General features: G+C 44.4%; 1 protein-coding gene and 1 long non-coding RNA gene across 9 annotated transcripts in view; one reads left to right on the plus strand and one right to left on the minus strand.

Moving 5' to 3' along the window:
* Window positions 1-18,163, minus strand: part of AGPAT3 (1-acylglycerol-3-phosphate O-acyltransferase 3) — a 75,518-nt gene that overhangs the window by 20,712 nt on the left and 36,643 nt on the right. For all 8 annotated transcript variants that reach the window (XM_083498463.1, XM_083498467.1, XM_083498468.1 and 5 more), the window contains one exon: window positions 758-984. In XM_083498463.1, the coding sequence (XP_083354589.1) occupies window positions 758-935 (178 nt within the window). In that variant the 5' untranslated portion in view covers window positions 936-984. The remainder of the gene's footprint in view (window positions 1-757; window positions 985-18,163) is intronic.
* On the plus strand, window positions 2,339-7,634 carry LOC310704696. Its single transcript, XR_014524960.1, has 2 exons — window positions 2,339-4,884; window positions 7,473-7,634. It is a non-coding gene; the product is annotated as an uncharacterized lncRNA (long non-coding RNA).

The raw sequence follows: 18,163 nt of genomic DNA on the forward strand, positions 1-18,163 counted from the left end.
TGGGAAGCACTGCAGTGAATACTAGAGTAGACAAGGTTGGTAGGGAGTAAGAAAACAGGCATTTGTGCAGGAAATTTGAAAGTAAAAGACGGTCTAAAGGACTGGGAAATGAGACAATGAACAAAAACAGGCACTAGAAAAGAATGAGAAAACGTAAAATATACATATGGGGGGGAGGCAGGAAAGCTGTAAGCTGGGGGAAAATGAAGAGTGGAAAGAGGAACAAGGCAACAGGATATTTCATATCTCCACCACTGGCAACAGAGGGTGTGTGTGAGAGTTAGGCTTGTTGGCACTAAAGCAATGCCACAGGAGGAAGGAACAATGACCAACCACTTGTGGATATCTACTGTATGGAAGGATGAAGGGCCTATCCTAGCTATGCAGGCAAGTGGTTTTTCTGGAGGGCTGAGAGGGAAGAAGCAGGGCTGGAACAGGCCCCCTCCAGAGAGCTGTTTTTGTGTGTGTGGCTATATTCTGCACAACATGCCATTCCTGCATGTTGTGCTTCAGAGAGTTCTCACCTCAGGCCCTCCTTTTAGGTGCAAGGCCATGGAAAAAAAGGGGAAATATGGTACATGCAGAGAAGTCCACCGTGCAAGAACAAATCCCAGCGCCTAGCAGCTGCAACTATAGATCAGTGTTTCACCATCTGCACCCACGAACATTGTTCCCCACTGCTCCTAAGGAGGCCTACCCGCTATAGTCTGAAGAAACTACATTCCTAGTTGGCACATAGAAATCAGAGCATACTCACGGCTCCACAATGAGTAGGAAAGGCGGCAGTTCACTCTTCGATAAAACTGCTTGTTTATAGGCCAGAGGATTAGCGTGCATAGCTGGATGAAGTTAATGATGAACCCACTCACAACGAAGACGAACCCAATCAGGAGGTGAACTATAAACTGGGTCTTCAGAAACGCAATTAAGCCCATGATAACCACTTAGTAGCGCTTGCAAGGTCCTTCACTCAGAATTACCGTCCTACAGAAAAAGAATGAAAGAAACAGCTTGCTTAGCAAACAAAACATTCCTAATCTAGAAGGGGAGGGGAATGCTGATATTTCCTCCCTGCCAAGTAGCAGCTGAGGAATCATAAATGGCATGTTCACCCCCAGGCCAATTTCATCCAGGTCAAGAGTTGGTTAGCATTATATTGCAGATCATGTTGGGAAAATGGAAACCATTCAGCTCTTGCACACCTGCAATTCCTACACAGCTTGATTTTCCAAAAGCTCCAGAATCTGGTGCCACAATATACCGTATATGATGGTTTTGCATGGGCATGAACAGCAAAACAGAACCGTCTTGCTTTTACGCGTAAACAATGGTTTTAAAACAACCTTTAAAATGTAAGACAGCCTCCTCACTTTCTGAATACATAAGACTTGCAAATCATCAGGGGAGTTGGATGGGGAATACTGAGCCTTTTCCTATTCACTAAAGTCAAAAGGTCACCTCCCTCTACAAAAAAAAGTGTGGGGAAAAGATAAGGGAAATGAATATCTGGAAATGGTGGACCATGGGCCAAATGCATACTTGTGAGAGTGCTTTCTGTCCCAACAGTCGCCAGCCATAGAAAAGGCAGATGTGAAAGAAACATTGGCTGTGGTGGCGAGATCTGTTGCTTTGGCCCTTACCCACTCTCAAAATACCCTTTTTGCAAAGCTGAATGGGGCAAAATACTCTCAAATAGCATAGATGCTTCAGATTCTCACTAATTTCAGAACTATCTGTAATCTGATAACATTCTCCACCAAAGTAAGCCAAATTCTGCATCAAGAAAAACCGGATCCTTTGAAAGTTTGCATGCTTCATATGGATCCAGATTCCAGGAGCATCTCTATCATTAAAGTAACAGGAATCTGCTTAAAATGTGAAAAAACACCAATCATAAAAAAAGAAAAATCAAGATAATTTGTCCTATTGCTATTAAATTTGGTATGCAAAATCCCTCAGGTATTGGGTACCAGCAGTCCAAATTTCAAGTAAACTGGATTAAATAAACAGCTCACTTACATCAGTTTAAGAGTGCCCACCACGTCAGCCACATATTTCTCATAGCTGGTTCTCATGATATGGGGGAGACTTAAATTCGTCTGTATGGAGCAGCAGATTTATATATATTAAAAAGAAAGAAAAAAGTGGAGTGTGCGGTGCCAAGATGTACCTTTTGTTTAGTTTTTGAAAATCTGCTGTGTTTGGTAGGCCCCATGTTTTCCAGATTCTGCATGTTCAATGACTTAAATTTAGTTTATGGCTGCTGGGTAGCACCTGCCACTAGGGGGTGCAAGGAGAATTGGTACATTTGTAGTTGTCGGAAAAGAATTATAGGTCAGGTAAAAAAATGTGCCACTGCACCCACTCTCGAAATTCGTAGAAAAGAACGGGGGGAGGGGGGTCAGGGAAAGCAAGTTTTGTTTTGAGCGGAAATGTAGGAAGAATGGAAAATGGGAGAGGAAGCAAAAGTTATGCTAAACGACCAATGTTGTGTGAGAAGGCTGAATAGGAATTAGCTGGGTGTTAGTGGGGGAAGGGGAGATGTGCTTGCATAGGGCTTCTGGGAAGGAGACAGTACTTAATTAAAAAGCAATACACACAAGCTCAATTCTGACAAATAATGTTTAGAGAGCTTGGGGCCTTAACCTGCCACAGCCGTCCCGGTCTAATGTAATCCATCACTTGCAGCCTGATGTGGTACAGCCCTTGTACACCATGAAGGCTGTCATTTGTTGTACAGACACACATCGTGTGCTCACCCTCAATGGAGTCTCCACGTGCCTACACTATGTTTTTGCCTTCCAACCTTAATCCTTTCCCTCTTCAGGCCAGGAGAAAAACCAAAGCTGGAGACAGGCACAAGGGCACCCTACTTTATCTCAGCTTTGGGTCTTCTCAGGCTGCTTGGTCGCCCACAACTCTCACCATGTTGCCATCCAGATAAGATTAGTGGATGAGCTCTCTCTGGATAGGAATTAACCAAACTCTGAAGAGGCATAGCCCAACAGCTAGGCCCTGAAACGTATTTTTCACTCCCTTAAAATCCTGGTGCTAAGTGTTCCTTCAGGGAAAATGACAGTTTCCTTATTAAAAAGGCAAAATGATTCCAACTCCTACACATCAGTTGCTCCCTTCCGATTGCAAGAATGCATCTCCTTGATTTTCACACCACGGAAAAGCTGAGTGGGCTTTGATTCATTCCAGAGTCAGACCGTGGAGGTGGCGAGAAAGAGTGAGATGAGACAAGCCCAAGGCTTCCAAAGCAGAGGTGGCAAAGGCCTGGACCTCAAGGTAAGTTAACTGAAGGAAGTTTGAAGACAGAAAGCGTCCCTCTTTTCCTGCTCCGCTGCGGCCCTCTAACTGGGAGTGCTCAGGATCCCCTTCTGAACTACTTGAAATGGGGCTCAAGGGGCTGGTGGAGAAGAAACATTCATTCATGGTGCTGTGACCCAAGAGTCCTGCAATGATCACAACATGGAGTAAATAAGCTGTAGAGTACCTGGCTGCTGGAGATTAAGGGACCACTGAGCCTAAGCATGACAGTATCACACATGACAACCAGACAGAACCTTCACGGACGCTCCTGTGAGCCCGAGAGCCCACATCAAGACCTCACCACTCCAGGTGGTAGGTAGTAGGCTATAAATCACAGGAGTGGCTGTCTTCAGATCAGGGTGTTGGCCCCTTAAGAATGCTCTACCATGCGAGTAGAGGCTTAAAGGGGCTCAATTTGCTTTCAACCTCTGTTGGGCACAGAACACTCTGTGGTTCTGCAGTTTCTGCCCTGCCTTGTTGTCTTGCCCCATGGGCTCCATCCCAGCCCAGGACGGGATATCCGTGAGTACTTTACGATCCAAGCCAAATCTTGTGTGATTTCCACCTACCCCAGAACCCTAATCCCCATGCCAAATCCTCTTATTATTTAGAAGCCCCCTCCAACATTCTAGAGAAAGCACAAGTAGCTGCAGGGAGGATGGGATAGGCAACATGCCACTCTGAACTTCTTTAAGTTTGCTTATCATAGGATCCAAACCAGTTTGTCCCCATTTGAGCTACTTTCATTCAGATGGCAATGAAATAAATTATATCAGATAGGTAGATAGGCAGATAGATAGTGTACAGGCATCCCCCTACTTAACATGTGATCAACTCTCATATGCGTTTTGCCAAGAAATAGTTAAATAAATTCAAACTTGGAAATGACAGGAGAGAGCTGGAGAGTCCTTGTGGCTCGTGAGCAGGCCTTCCCTGGAGCCCAAAGAGGACATCGGTGAGGGCGGGGGAAGCCCCAAAGAGAGCAGAGGTGCAGTGGGCTTTGTTTAGGCTGCTCAGCTTCCCCACCTAACAGCTGGTGTGCAGGGTATCACAGCAGCTGATATTTACTTGCGCATATTCCAGCCTCCTGCCAGCCCCAGAGCTTCAATTTTGGTTGCATTTTGGGATACAGTATTTTTTATATTGATTGGCGAGAGAGCAGCAAAGAGGTTGTTTAGAGGCTTTGTAGAGGGTACACCCCATTTTATGCAATTTCACTTGTGTGCTCGGGGGACCGGAACTAACCCCTGCATAAATGGGGGGGGGTGCCTGTATATAAATTTTCATTACATAATGTAAGCATCCTTTTGCTCTCCACATCACCTACATAATTTCAACCTGTGTCTGTAACCCTAAGCACACTTATTAGGGATCATGGTGGAATTTACTTCCAAGTAAGCATGCCAAGTATTGTGCTGGGTTTTTTTTCCAACTAGCAGGAAATTATCTCTTGATGATGATCAAGCAGTCCTGGCACTTAGCATGGAAATTATCCCTTTTCAACAGACACGACTGCTCCCTTTGGATATGCTATTTAAAGTCCAGAAACAAGAAGCAAACAGCAACTGGGTAAGAAGAAGGCACAGTTGCCCACACATGTGGGTAAATTACACCGCAAAAAACAAGCCAGCTAACTTGACAGAAGGCTCTGTGAACAAGACACAACAGCAATCTAGCATAATTAGTTACTTCCTCACACCATTACACATTTATAATTCCCAAACAATGTATTTGATATTTCTGAAATGAATACTGCTCTGTCGTGCTGCCATTCTCTCACAGGGCAGAGGATGAATTGGCTGGCCGCTAGCTTAGAAAGAAATATTCTTGTTAATGTCAATAATGTTCAGATCAAATCATGGAGGAAGTCTAATAGGTTAAGTTCTTGAATCCATATATTAAGCTGTAATTTCTGGGCATTGATTTTTCCATTTCAGCATCTAGACATCACGACAAGTACTCAAGGTAGCCTTACCCTTCCAACTCTACAATTCTATGAATGATCCACCAAGAATGAACTAATATCAACCTCACTGTTGACCAAACAACTGGCCATTTACATAGATTCTCCAAGTATTTCTGGCTTGAAGAGCTGACAACACAGAGTACATGCTGACATAAAAAGGGACAAAAAAGCACATTTCGTAAAGCAGGCATCACAATGACATCAGGCGTAAAGCACTTTGAAGTCCTGATGTCAAGACTTCAAATCACCTTGCAAGGCTCTGCTAAAACCAAGTTCAGAGTCAGTGGCCATATACCAACAACTCATTCACCTAAGGAAACTGGTACACTTGGAGTGCTTCCTCTATCAAGTAATATGTGTTTTTAATGGAAAAATCATACTACTATTGTTAGTTTTCACAGTTCTAAAGAAGCCCTTTGGAATGGGCAGGAAATAATAATACTTGAGAATATCCTATTTCCTTTCTTATAGGAAGGAAAGTGGTTCAAAGTACTGTACATACACTAAGGGGATGTGGGGAGGGGCAGGTTTTAAAGAAAAAGCATTACATTTGCCTTGACTTAATCCAATGGGAATAGATAAAACTAACCTAATGAAGTACAGTACAAAGAGAAGGCAGATATAGTTCTGGATTAAGAAGCAACAGTGGATTGAGAAAAGTTAATTTTACTAAAGCATGTGTGATTTAAAATAAATACAAAAGTAATAATGAGTTTCATTCTGGGATACCAATTACAGTAACAAAAGATGGTTCTGCTCTATAAATCACAAGCTTCATCATGTGATGAACCCAATATTAAATTTCAGTCTGAGGATCCTCTGAACTAATGTTTGTGAAGAGATCAAACTGGAACAGGATTCAAGGCATTTTTTATGTGATCAAATGCACAGTAAGCCCACCACTATTAAATTTCTATACAGCAGCTCTAATGTTTATGCTTTGACATCTTGGTTAGATATGTCAGGATCTCCCTATTCTGCTTCAAACTTAGTCCTATTTAGTGGCTTAATTTTGCTTACAATTTCCAAAACTGAACACACACATAGATAGTGCAACAAATCTGAAATTCTAGAAAATTATATCACAGAACTCCACTTAATTCAATGGAACCTACCAGGTAAGTGAATGCAAGTATTAGTAACCTAATATCCATTTTATATTCTATTCAGTGGTTTAAAGAAAAAAAAATTAGGCAAAAAAGAACCAGACAGTCAAAATGACCCAATCAAGACTTTGCCAACTGACGTGTTTCTTTGGAGCATGCTTTTATCCATGACCATTGAAGACATCCTTTTGTATGTTGCTTAAAATAGGAACGTTTGTGGTAAGGAAAGCTAACTGTACAAATCGCATAGCTATCTTTTAAATTATACCACTGTTATTTAAATTTATTTTTAAAATCTGTTTAAAATCTGGAAATATGTTTCCAGGATGGTTTACCTTCACAGGTATCTTATTAGGCAGCCATTCAACAACAATGCCCTCATTTCTAACACTAAAACTGATTTACCCAGAAAGCTGAGAATTTAAAAGAAACTGCCAAGGAAAATGTCAACGCAGCTGACAAATTACCCCTTTTTTGCCACAAATATATTTCTCATTTTTTTCCATATTATTTATTTCCTCTTTAAAATCACCATCGCCCTGTGATCTTCAGATGAAGAGCGGTGTAGAAATTTAATAAATAACAACAATAATAATCCTCTGCTTTTCTTCTTTAAATTGCATCTTCAAAGGGATGCACAACATGTTTGACCTTGGTCTACTATTTAGAAATGGCACTCCACATTACAATTTCCACCTAACTTGACTTTTCCCCTGTTCAAACCGGCATGCAGGCAATTTAGACCATGCCAAATTTTATTCTGAGCTGCTGTTCTCCATATACATACAGTAAGATCTAAGATGGGACACTGCTTTCCCATTTCAATGCTATTGCATCAATTAACAGTGGTGTACCCAAATATGTCCAGCTCAAACAATAAGCCGATTAGCTGAATGGGACTGAATTGCAACAATCAAAACCAAGCAACCCAACTGTGTGTGCTTAGCTGGAAAGCTGAAGACAAAGCCAAACTGCACGGGGTCAGGAGGGGCAGGGAAAGAGTCCTCGAAGACAAATATGAACATAAGAAGAGCCTGCTGGGTCAAGCCAAATGGCCTATCTAATCAAGCATCCTGTTTTCACAGTGGCCACCTAGATGCCTACAGGACACCTGCAAGCAGGACTAGAGCAAAGCACTACTCTCCCCTCCTGCAGATTCCAGCAACAAGACAAAGCAGAAGACAGGACATAAAATGACAATGCAGTTAACGCCACGCATTCTGAACGGTGCCTATTTTGTTCCATATGCTGTGAAAGAGTTGCAAACACGGATAGGAAACAATATATATGTTTGTTTGTTTAATTCTATTTATGAATTGCTTGATATAAAACATCTCAAAGTGATTTAACAATAGAGGTGGATCTCATCTTATGCTGATTTTACAGGAAATGGGTTTTCAGAAAAATTGAAATTAAAAAGGGGCCAGAGAGCAGAGGGAAACCCTGAAAGGGCTGTCCGAGATCTAGTGGAAGCCCTCATGTGACTTTCCAAAAGCCTGGAAAGTGAGGCTGAGAAGGAGCTTAAAAAGCTGTTTCCACATAGTGCTTTCATGCCATGGAAAGAGCTGGAAAGGCCACATGAGACTCTGAGGGAATCTCCCATGAGTTCATGAGACAACCCCACAGGGGGCTTTTAAAGCTTGCAGGCCCATCCAGAGGCCTCATGTTACCTTCCCAGAGCCTGGAAAGCATGGCTTAAAAAGCTCTCCACTTTGTGTGTGGGACAAGGCCCATTCAGCGCCAGCTTCAGACAGGTAGGGATGGTCATGCAGGGCCATTCTGGGGGTTGTTCTGGCCTTGTGCAATTTTTCTTACATGCATGTTAGCTGCAAACATAACCCTTTTATATGATGAGATCTACCTGCACAAATACAGACTGCGTCAGTTAAGCACAACTTTATGTTCCAGTGTGAGTGAGGCCTCATATGCTTCTGAAGTTAACAAAAAGAATCCATAAGACAAACTTGCTGGATCAGATCAGCTGTCCATCTAGTCCAGCATCCTGTTCTCCCAGTAGCCCATCTGCAAGGGAGGATCTGAGCACAGCAGCATCCTCTCCTGCTGTGGTTTCCAGAAAATGGTATTCAGATGCATACTGCCTCTGTCTGTGTAGACAGAGCAGTCATCATGGCATGTAGCCACTGAATTAATCTTATCCTCATTTGAAGCCATTGTCTTTTAAAGCCATACCTTCCATAGTTTAACTATGTGCCATATGAAGAAGTACTTCTATCTGTTCTGAATCCTGCAATACTCCCCTTCATTGGATGAGTTCTGGTGTTATAAGAGAGGGAGAAAAACTTCCTTCTAGCCACTTTCCCTACGCCATGAATAATTTTGCAAACTCCTATCATGTAGCCTCTCCCTCCCTTTTTCTCTTATCTAACAAGCCCCAAACGCTACAATCTTTCCTGCAACCTTGATCGTTGTGGTTGCCCTTTCCTTAACCTTTCCAACTCTACAAAATCCTTTTCTGCACAAAGTATTCAAAATGATTAATTGACTTCAGTGGGACCTAAAGTCAACCAACTAGACTGGATCCAACTTAAAATGACAATACAGCAAATACCAACAGCTGTAGAAATTCACCAAATGGAGGGAAAATTTGACCTTAAGGTAGGATGGTTGGTGGGGTTGTTGTTTTTCACAATAGTGGGTGCCCCTACAGGAAAAACACTTCTCTCCTCCCTAATCTTGGCTCACAATAGGAAGGTATACAGAAAATTGCAGAGGATGGGGAAGAATGCAAGCGAGAGTCACTCCCTATGATACACAGATCTAAGCTATTTAAATTTTTAAAGATAAATCACTAGCACTGAAGTGAATAGGAAGCCCATGCAGATGAGCAAAAATGGGCATATTAAATTCTCTGTACTTTGCACACTGACCTCTACTGTACACTCCCTTAAAGGGAGATAGGAAAGGTTTCTCTCAATATTTTATTGTGTTGCTCTCAAATATTATCTACACATAATAAATTCCTGCACTCTGCTAGGAGGGCCAAAACAGCCCAAAAATTGCAGTTGCTTGCAAAAGCCTAAACCAGCTACTTGAAACTGCTGATGCTAGCTACAGGTCAGAAGGTCGCTTCCTGCCCAGCCAGAAACTGCTGTTAACCGAAAAACCACTAGCAAGATGTTTCCTGCCTTACTTCTGCTTTTAAGTAATGCAAGAATAGGAAGAGATACGAAGAGAATGCTTAGCTAGAAAAAGAAGACACGTGTACAAGGAGGTGGGAGGGAGTGCTTGGCTTAGCAGAAAGACAGGAATGTTTAGCAAAGCAATAAAATTGTGTTTAGCAAGCAATATTTGCTAACCGATTGGGGAAGTTTGCGGGTATAAGAAAGTCCGCCGAAATGTCTTGCTTTACAGCCAGTATATTTTTAGGAATTATCCAGCAGGCTGTCTCTGAGTACAGACCTTGACTCTGTGCTCAGATCTCTCAATAAACTCTTTTTCTCCAAAGAAGATTTTGCTTTCCTGGTACTTTTGTTCCCTCCGAGGTCCAGGTAGATGGCGAGGCTAATGGATCCCTAGGTAAATAAGGCTTCATCTCTCTGGGGGCTCGCCCGGGATCAGCCCCCTTCCCAAATACGGACCGGAGGGCCAGGCTCAACCAAGGTGAACAGCTCCGATCGGCGTTCGCATTTCCAGTGCACACCCTGCCAGTTTGTAGGGGGAGATTGCCACACCGTCCTGGAGCGGAGACATCTAGTTGAGGGAGAATAAGAGGACAGAACGGCGCCGAGGGGACAGGTCCGCAGCGGAAAAGGTAAGCCCGAGGGAAAGGGCTAGGGGCCCGAGGGAAAGGGCTAGGGGCCCGAGGGAAAGGGCCAGAGGCCTGATCAGCCTCACCTGGTAGTTGGCAGTAGCGTGCCCGGCAGTAAGAATGCCACCAGGAAAGGAATTGGTAAAGGTTTGGGAAAGGGAATGGGGCAGAGGGAATTGAGTGTTTTGTTGACATGTTGTGTGTCAGATACTCCAGTGGATGAATTGTTGAATGAGGGCTAAGGCTTAGTGTCCCCTTGGCCGAGCGATTGTAGGATTGTGCATTTTCTGACAAACTGTAGCATGTGGAGTGTGAGAGAATTTTGAAAACCCAGTTAGGAGCGGTAGTATCTGAAAAAAAAATAGGGTCTGGAGCAAGCCAATGTATTCCTCTGGAATGCTTTTTAAATAACTGGAAAACAGCCACGAAGAGTGATGATTCAAATTGAAAAACAGAGACTCAAAACTTTATGTGAGGTGGACTTGCCAACCCAGGGAACTGCGTGGCTTTGATTTGCAATTAATCAACCCCCTGTGGCAAATCAACCCCCTGTGGCAAAATATATTAAATGTCCACCCAGACCAGATCCCCTATATCTCTACATGGAAGACCAATGTAAAAAAGAATCTACCATGGCTAAAGTCTTGCTGTGACAGCAACACACAGAACAGGATTTGTACAGTGAAGCCTCTGGTGTTAGAAGACCCAGAAGATGAGGAGGGGGAGTGATTAAGCCACCACCTTACACTCCACCAACAGCCCCTCCAACCCCCCCCCCCAGGCCAAGATCAAGAAGCACAGGGAGGTGCTGGTGTAGGGGGAGGAGGACCTGCGAAGGAGGATAGTGAGACGGAAGAAGAGGAAGAGTTTAGGAAGACACTAGATGATATGAATCAAGGAAAGAAAATGTGGACAGAAAGACAGAAAAAGAGACTAAAAGGAGTTTGTAAAGCCATTTGAGGAAAAAGTTGGATGTAAGCCCCTTGTTAGTTGAGACAGCAGAATACTGCACCCCTGAAAAGAGGAAGAGATGGCAACGTAAGTGGGGACAGGCAGCGAAGAGAGTTATGTCTCACAGACAGTATGAGAAAACCAGGAAGGATCAGGCAGCCGGAGAAATGCCCCTTCGGAGGGTTTATGATCCACCAGCCCCTGTCCCAGCTGGACAAGCGAAGGCACCACAGACAGCATATACCCTTTTCAAGTGCAGATGTTTGTAATTGAAGAAATCAGAACCCCTCTTTTGAGGAGAATCCAGCAAAGATTATAAAATTGTTTGAAGGGATTTTTTAAAATCTATAATCCCACTTATGATGATGAACAATATCCCCTGGACTCACTATTAACTACAGAAGCATTGCTTGGCCCCTGCATGAGTCAACTAGGGGAATAGAGAAGGATCCTTTTATATGGGGCAGGGAACAGCAGCAGGCTTTTCAGGATCTCAGAGTGACATTACAACGAGCCCCAGTGCTTGGCATCCAAACCCCGAGAAGCCTTTTACCCTGTTCACAGATGAAGACCAGGGGGGTAGCCAAGGGAGTCTCATGCCAGAAACTGAAAAATTGGCAGCAACTTGTCGAATACTTGTCAGAGAAGCTAACCCCAACAGAACAGAGGTTGCCCCCCCCCCCCTGTATGAGAGTGATTGTGGCAGTGGCCACCCTACTCACAAAGGCAGATAAATTCACGTTTGGACAGGACACCAGCTGTGTAACTCCAAGAGGAAGTGCCAGATGCTGTTATTACATTCACGCCTGAAGTTTCAGGTTACCACAGCCCTTAACCTAGCTACCTTATTACAGGTAGGAGAAGGTGAACAAGGGAGCTGCCCACTCAGTCTTACCTGTGCCTGTAACAAAACCCACAAACCAAGTGGTTAATATAATTGGAGCCACAGGTAAATCGCAAAAGGCCCCGTTTTTGCAGTCTGTTACCTGCTGCCTAGGTGGCCAAGTAGCCCAGCACAAAATTTTTGTATATACCAGAGTGTCCCATTCCTTTATTGGGCCGAGACTTGTTAACAAAATTGCAAGCCCAGATTTCCTTCCAACCAATGGGGGAAGTAATGATGACAACTGGACCAGCAGGAGAGTTTTTTTTCTTTAGAAATACCCCTGAGAAACCATTGGTGCTTGATGATGGTAAAAGAAGAGGAGGGAATCCTCCCTGTTAGCCTGCTTCATGATGTTGACCCTGGACTATGGGCGGAAGATAAAAACCAATACCCCATCCCACGACAGGCAGCTGAAAGAATGTGGGTGCATTTGAAGCGATTGCTTCAACATGGAATCTTGAAACAATGCCAATCACAGTGAAACACCCCACTGTTGCCAGTGAAGAAGGAAGATGGTGGGTACTGCATATAGGCCCCAAAAGTTCTGGAAAATAGGAAAGGAAGAACGGGACTTTGAAAAACCACTGACCCAAGAAACAGGGTCTAATTGGGTGTTCATGTTGCCCTTGGCTTTGCTTAGAGTTTGTAGCCTCCCATTGAAACGTATTCACTTGTCACCCTTTTGAAGTGATGTTTGGGAGACCGGTTCCTTATGTGTGCATGCTTTCACCTATCCCTGCTCAAGATGTGGAATTGAACAATTATGTACAGTGTCTCTCTCGAGATTCTCTCTCTCAACCCAGGCCCGAACTCCTTGCGTGACCAGTTTGAGCCAAGTGACGAGGTGTGGATAAGACTGGTCCCAGGCACCACTGCAACCGTGCTGGAAGGGCCCATCTGCTCTCCACACCCACAGCTGTGAAGATCGCTGGCACCACCCCTTGGGTCCACCACATTCAAGTGGGGAAAGCTGCTTCAGATTGGACTGTGTCTCAGCATCCTGAAGATCCCCTCCAGTGACGACTGCCTTGCTGATATCACTCCAGAGGCTGATATCTCTACGCACGGTGAAGAATTGGATGGGAGGGGCGCCCGCAGGCAGCGCCCCCAACGTAGACATTTGTTCTCCAGCCAATTTAGAGGCACCACCAGAACTTTTGATATTGGTACCAGAACTCACTCCAGACGATGTGGAACCACGTTACACCCTTGATGAACAGCAGTGGACCAGCCAAGAAGGAACAACGCTCCAGGAAGGACCAGACAGCCGTGTTTTTGTGCCCCAACATCTGGCCAGCACAATTGTAAAGAATTACCACGAGTCCACCCATTTGGGAGGCCCAGCTGCTAAAGCACACCTTGGGAGAATATTCTACCTCAACTAACTGCTGCTATATCCCAAAATGTGCCCTGTGCGCCAACCAAGAGACTGAGAACTATCACCCTTTGAATTTCTATATGGCAGGCCAACCCCTTTCGTCCGAGACATCCCCGCCAGTTTGGGGCAGATGGGAGATCACATCACCCAAGAACAAGTGCAATTCCTGTGTTTGTTGTGTGTGTTTGCTTTCTTTCCAGGTATTCCCTCGAGCGTACACCTGCAGTCCCGTGGCAGTCTCGCTGAGCCGGTTCACCAGTCCCTCTGGGTGACAGCGTCTGGCGACCCCCTCATCCCCAACTGCAGTGAAAGTAGTCGAGGTGATCCCCTGGGTACATCACACGCATCTGAAGAAGGGTGTCTGGACTTGCAAAAGAAATCCTGCTTACCCTCTGAAGTTGATCATCACCTTGTGTCTGACGCTACCAGGAAAAAGCGTTAGGCCACGGGCAACGCGATCCTGCGACTAATCATCACAAGGACAGTTACAAAGACTTTCTCTTTTCTCTCTTATTTTCTTTATTGACTTGCTCTATGTCTTATTGCCCTGACCCTACCGAACCATACCAACCCTATTGGCCTGCTGGCCTCTGCTACGACTGGTTCGTCTTGCCGGTGGTAAGAGATGGCGTGCTCCTTGGCTATTGGAAACTGGGGTCTGATGAGATTGCCGTATTGAGACACCCCACTGCCCCGTTGTGGCTCCTCTCCCACACCACTGACCAGCACGCGTGGACAGTGCTCTTACGGGAAGCTGCAGAGACGATCGAAATCTATCTAGTTCTGTACCGCTCTTGCTGTTGTGGGAGGGTAGTCAACTGTTATCCGGAAGGTAGAGCACTGTACCAACCTCATTTGATAGAACAGGTCCTACTCTTAACCCAGGTCATAGATGGGACAGAACCTATCTTAATGCAAGTATTGCAGGGGTGGGAGCCTTAGCCAGGTGTGCATTGAAATTACTAAACAAGTGCCAGTAAGAATTGCCACCCCAGGATTTCAGCTTCCATATGCTCTGGTCACTGGGGAGGCAGCACGAGAGTTCAATCCACCCAACAGGGTTAATAGAAAAATTGACCCACATAGTGGGAGCATCAGCTCACCGGTGGGCTCTCATCCTTGAGGCTCAACAGGTAGTCGGGCACAAATATCAGTGGGCTCTTCAACAATGAGCACACCCCCTGAATATTGGTGGGAGGAACCATGAAGATATTGAGTTTGGTGAGTAGGAGTGATATGTACCGCCCTTGTCATATGGATGCTCTCGTATTTCTGTTGGCATGAACGGTATCGTATTTGTGGGAAGAATAGGCCCAATAATGCTTCTATTGCTTTTCTGCTTCTGTATACCCTGCTTAATGCAATGCCTGCAACATATGATGGGAAAGATGATGTCTCGCATGATGGGACCTCGCGTGATTGCTGTAATGAGAGAATATAGACCCCTACCCCAGAACGAATCTAAGTAATAGATTGTTCAAAAGAAGAGGACGGAGTAAAGGGAGATAGGAAAGGTTTCTCTCAATATTTTATTGTGTTGCTCTCAAATATTATCTACACATAATAAATTCCTGCACTCTGCTAGGAGGGCCAAAACAGCCCAAAAATTGCAGTTGCTTGCAAAAGCCTAAACCAGCTACTTGAAACTGCTGATGCTAGCTACAGGTCAGAAGGTCGCTTCCTGCCCAGCCAGAAACTGCTGTTAACCGAAAAACCACTAGCAAGATGTTTCCTGCCTTACTTCTGCTTTTAAGTAATGCAAGAATAGGAAGAGATACGAAGAGAATGCTTAGCTAGAAAAAGAAGACACGTGTACAAGGAGGTGGGAGGGAGTGCTTGGCTTAGCAGAAAGACAGGAATGTTTAGCAAAGCAATAAAATTGTGTTTAGCAAGCAATATTTGCTAACCGATTGGGGAAGTTTGCGGGTATAAGAAAGTCCGCCGAAATGTCTTGCTTTACAGCCAGTATATTTTTAGGAATTATCCAGCAGGCTGTCTCTGAGTACAGACCTTGACTCTGTGCTCAGATCTCTCAATAAACTCTTTTTCTCCAAAGAAGATTTTGCTTTCCTGGTACTTTTGTTCCCTCCGAGGTCCAGGGGGATGGCGAGGCTAATGGATCCCTAGGTTGATCAAGCTATGCCTATTGTGCCAGAAAGTTTAGCATTCCTGGCAACTAACTACAGTAATCAAATTTCAACCAGGCTGTTGCTCTCTGCATTTCATCTACATATGAAATGGACCCTGCTAACAAATGCATATCAAACAATTGCTTATTGTTGGCTCAGACACAACTGTGGAGTTTGGCATCACACAAGGTTAGAAACCTTCCCTACTTTGAAGGGAGCATCTGACTGGCCATGGATTTGGGTGTCTGTTGGCTGAGGCAACAGGTGGGTCTCTTCCACCTGAGGCAAAGGCTAGATTTTGCTCTTTAAGACACCTTTTTGGTAAAGGATGCAATTTTTAGTAGCCCACGTTTTATACTTTGCTCTGCAGTTTTAGAACTGCAGTCCTAAAACACACAACGGAGCAAGTCTCATTGCCAAAAATACACATTGATAGAATTACACTGTAACAATCCAAATTAGGATAAAAATACTAGTAAGAATTCTATCTTATGTGTCTGAATTTAGGTTTCCCCTTCCCTACCCCCTCAAACAAATATTACATTCCCATTTGTTCCAGTCTGTTCAGAAGCTGTGGTGCTCACAAAATCTTCTTCTTGTAAACACAGAAGAAAGTGGCCAGGTGCAAAAGAGGAGACAGCTCCTGTACCCCCCAAATAGTTGTGTAGAAAAGATAATGTCAGAAAGCCAGCTCAACTTAAATAAGATACACACCGTGCCTGATCAGTTTTCCTTCCAACTGTCATATGCCTCAGTCTAAGTAGCAGGCAATGTGGTACCCTGCAGACTTTGTTGGACTCCAACTCCCATCAACCACCACTCAGCATAACCGACAGCCAAGGATGATGGAAGTTGTAGCCCAGCAATGTCTGGAGGACACCAAATTGGTTTCCCCTCCCCTAAGAGATGAAATAGTGGTATTTTCCCAGAGTTCATTGCCAGTAAAAATATTGTTAGCCTACTCCTGTACATGTTTAAAAAGCCACCCCAGGGAGATTCTGAAAGCAGTGCAGTTCAAAAGTATAAGTTGTGTGTAAGTAAGGCTCACTGCAGCCAAGAATCTAAGGTTTCTTAGCAGCTGGGCTGCCCTATATGGACCAAACCAGTGTGTGTGTGTGTGTGTGTCTGTTTTAAGCCAAGGCACAGCATCATTCTAGTTCAAAGCGTTCAAGCTCCCGCCAAATCTATTAAGAGAACAGTCCTCAGCAGTACGTTGCACTGTCTTCTGTGGTAACCTACAACTGCATTTGGGGCTATCAATATCCCAACTGAATGAGCAAGTTGCTCATTTATTTAGCATCTCCATCTGTCCTGACTGTAAAGAGATACAGAAATCTGTGCTTCACATAACCACAAATGGCTACTCAAGACAATACTTTTTTTAAAAAAATGGACAGTGATCATAAGAGATTTTGTAAATGTTATATTTGAATGGTTTGATGGGCAATAAATCTTATGTGGGCTTCACTCCAGAGAAAGCCAGGTGTTTGATTTTCCCCCCCCCCAACAATTCGGGGCATCTCTGCTCAGAATTAAGTCACACTAGATGCCTTCAGACATCATCATAAACCATCATGGTTTATGATGATGGGAATAAGCCTAGCCTTTTTCTGGCTTTTTCTAGCCTTTTTCTAGCCGATCGCATGGTCGGCGGTTCGAATCCCCGCGGCGGGGTGCGCTCCCGTCTTTCGGTCCCAGCGCCTGCCAACCTAGCAGTTCAAAAGCACCTCCGGGTGCAAGTAGATAAATAGGGACCGCTTACCGGCGGAAAGGTAAACGGCGTTCCGTGTGCTGCGCTGGCTCGCCAGGTGCAGCTTGTCACGCTGGCCACGTGACCCGGAAGTGTCTGCAGACAGCGCTGGCTCCCGGCCTATAGAGTGAGATGAGCGCACAACCCTAGAGTCTGGCAAGACTGGCCCGTACGGGCAGGGATACCTTTACCTTTACCTTTTCTGGCACAGGCAGGAAAAGCCTAGAACCTTCAGTTCGTAAGTATTTGTTTAAACACAGCTTGTCATGATAACTGAACCAAACAAACTGTGGTTAACCTTGGCAAGCATTTGAATCAAACCAACTTCAAACTGTGGTTTATGAAGAAAGTTTCTCAGTAAAAGAGTTAAGAATAATCACAGTTTAAGATTCAAATGTAATGTTAAACTTGTAGTTAACTGAAAATTGGATCTGAATTTTATATTATATTTCCTCAAGATTTAAAAGCTGCTTCTGGAAGTCTAGTGGAAGTTTAGCAGTAATTTCTGTGTTAGTTTGTTTGCAACCCTACTAACTCAGAAAAGTCATGGGAGTCTTGCACTGTACGGTAATTTCACATGGTGAAATTTGGGGTTGTATTCTGGCATACAGTACTTTCCCACCATTTAAAATTTAGCACGGCAAGGCAATATATCCATCAAAAAGCCACAATTCCATAACGCAATAGGAACTGCAGTGTAAAAGTGATGTTAGAAATCGGAACAAAAGTGCTAGCATTATCACCAGTAAAACTAATAAAATAAAGGCCCTCCAGTAGTGTAATGGGGATTTCCCCCCTCCTCATCCCATGCACCCCCAGTGTGCCCCCAAGCAGCTCTGGGGAGGTCAGAAGAACCCCCAGAACAGCATGTGAAGGGAGGAAAGGGGGGATTGTGCTAGCTGTGGAGGTAAAA

This window comes from Podarcis liolepis (genome assembly GCF_965112155.1).
Source record: "Podarcis liolepis genome assembly, chromosome: 4".
In the NCBI taxonomy this organism is placed as follows: domain Eukaryota; kingdom Metazoa; phylum Chordata; class Lepidosauria; order Squamata; family Lacertidae; genus Podarcis; species Podarcis liolepis.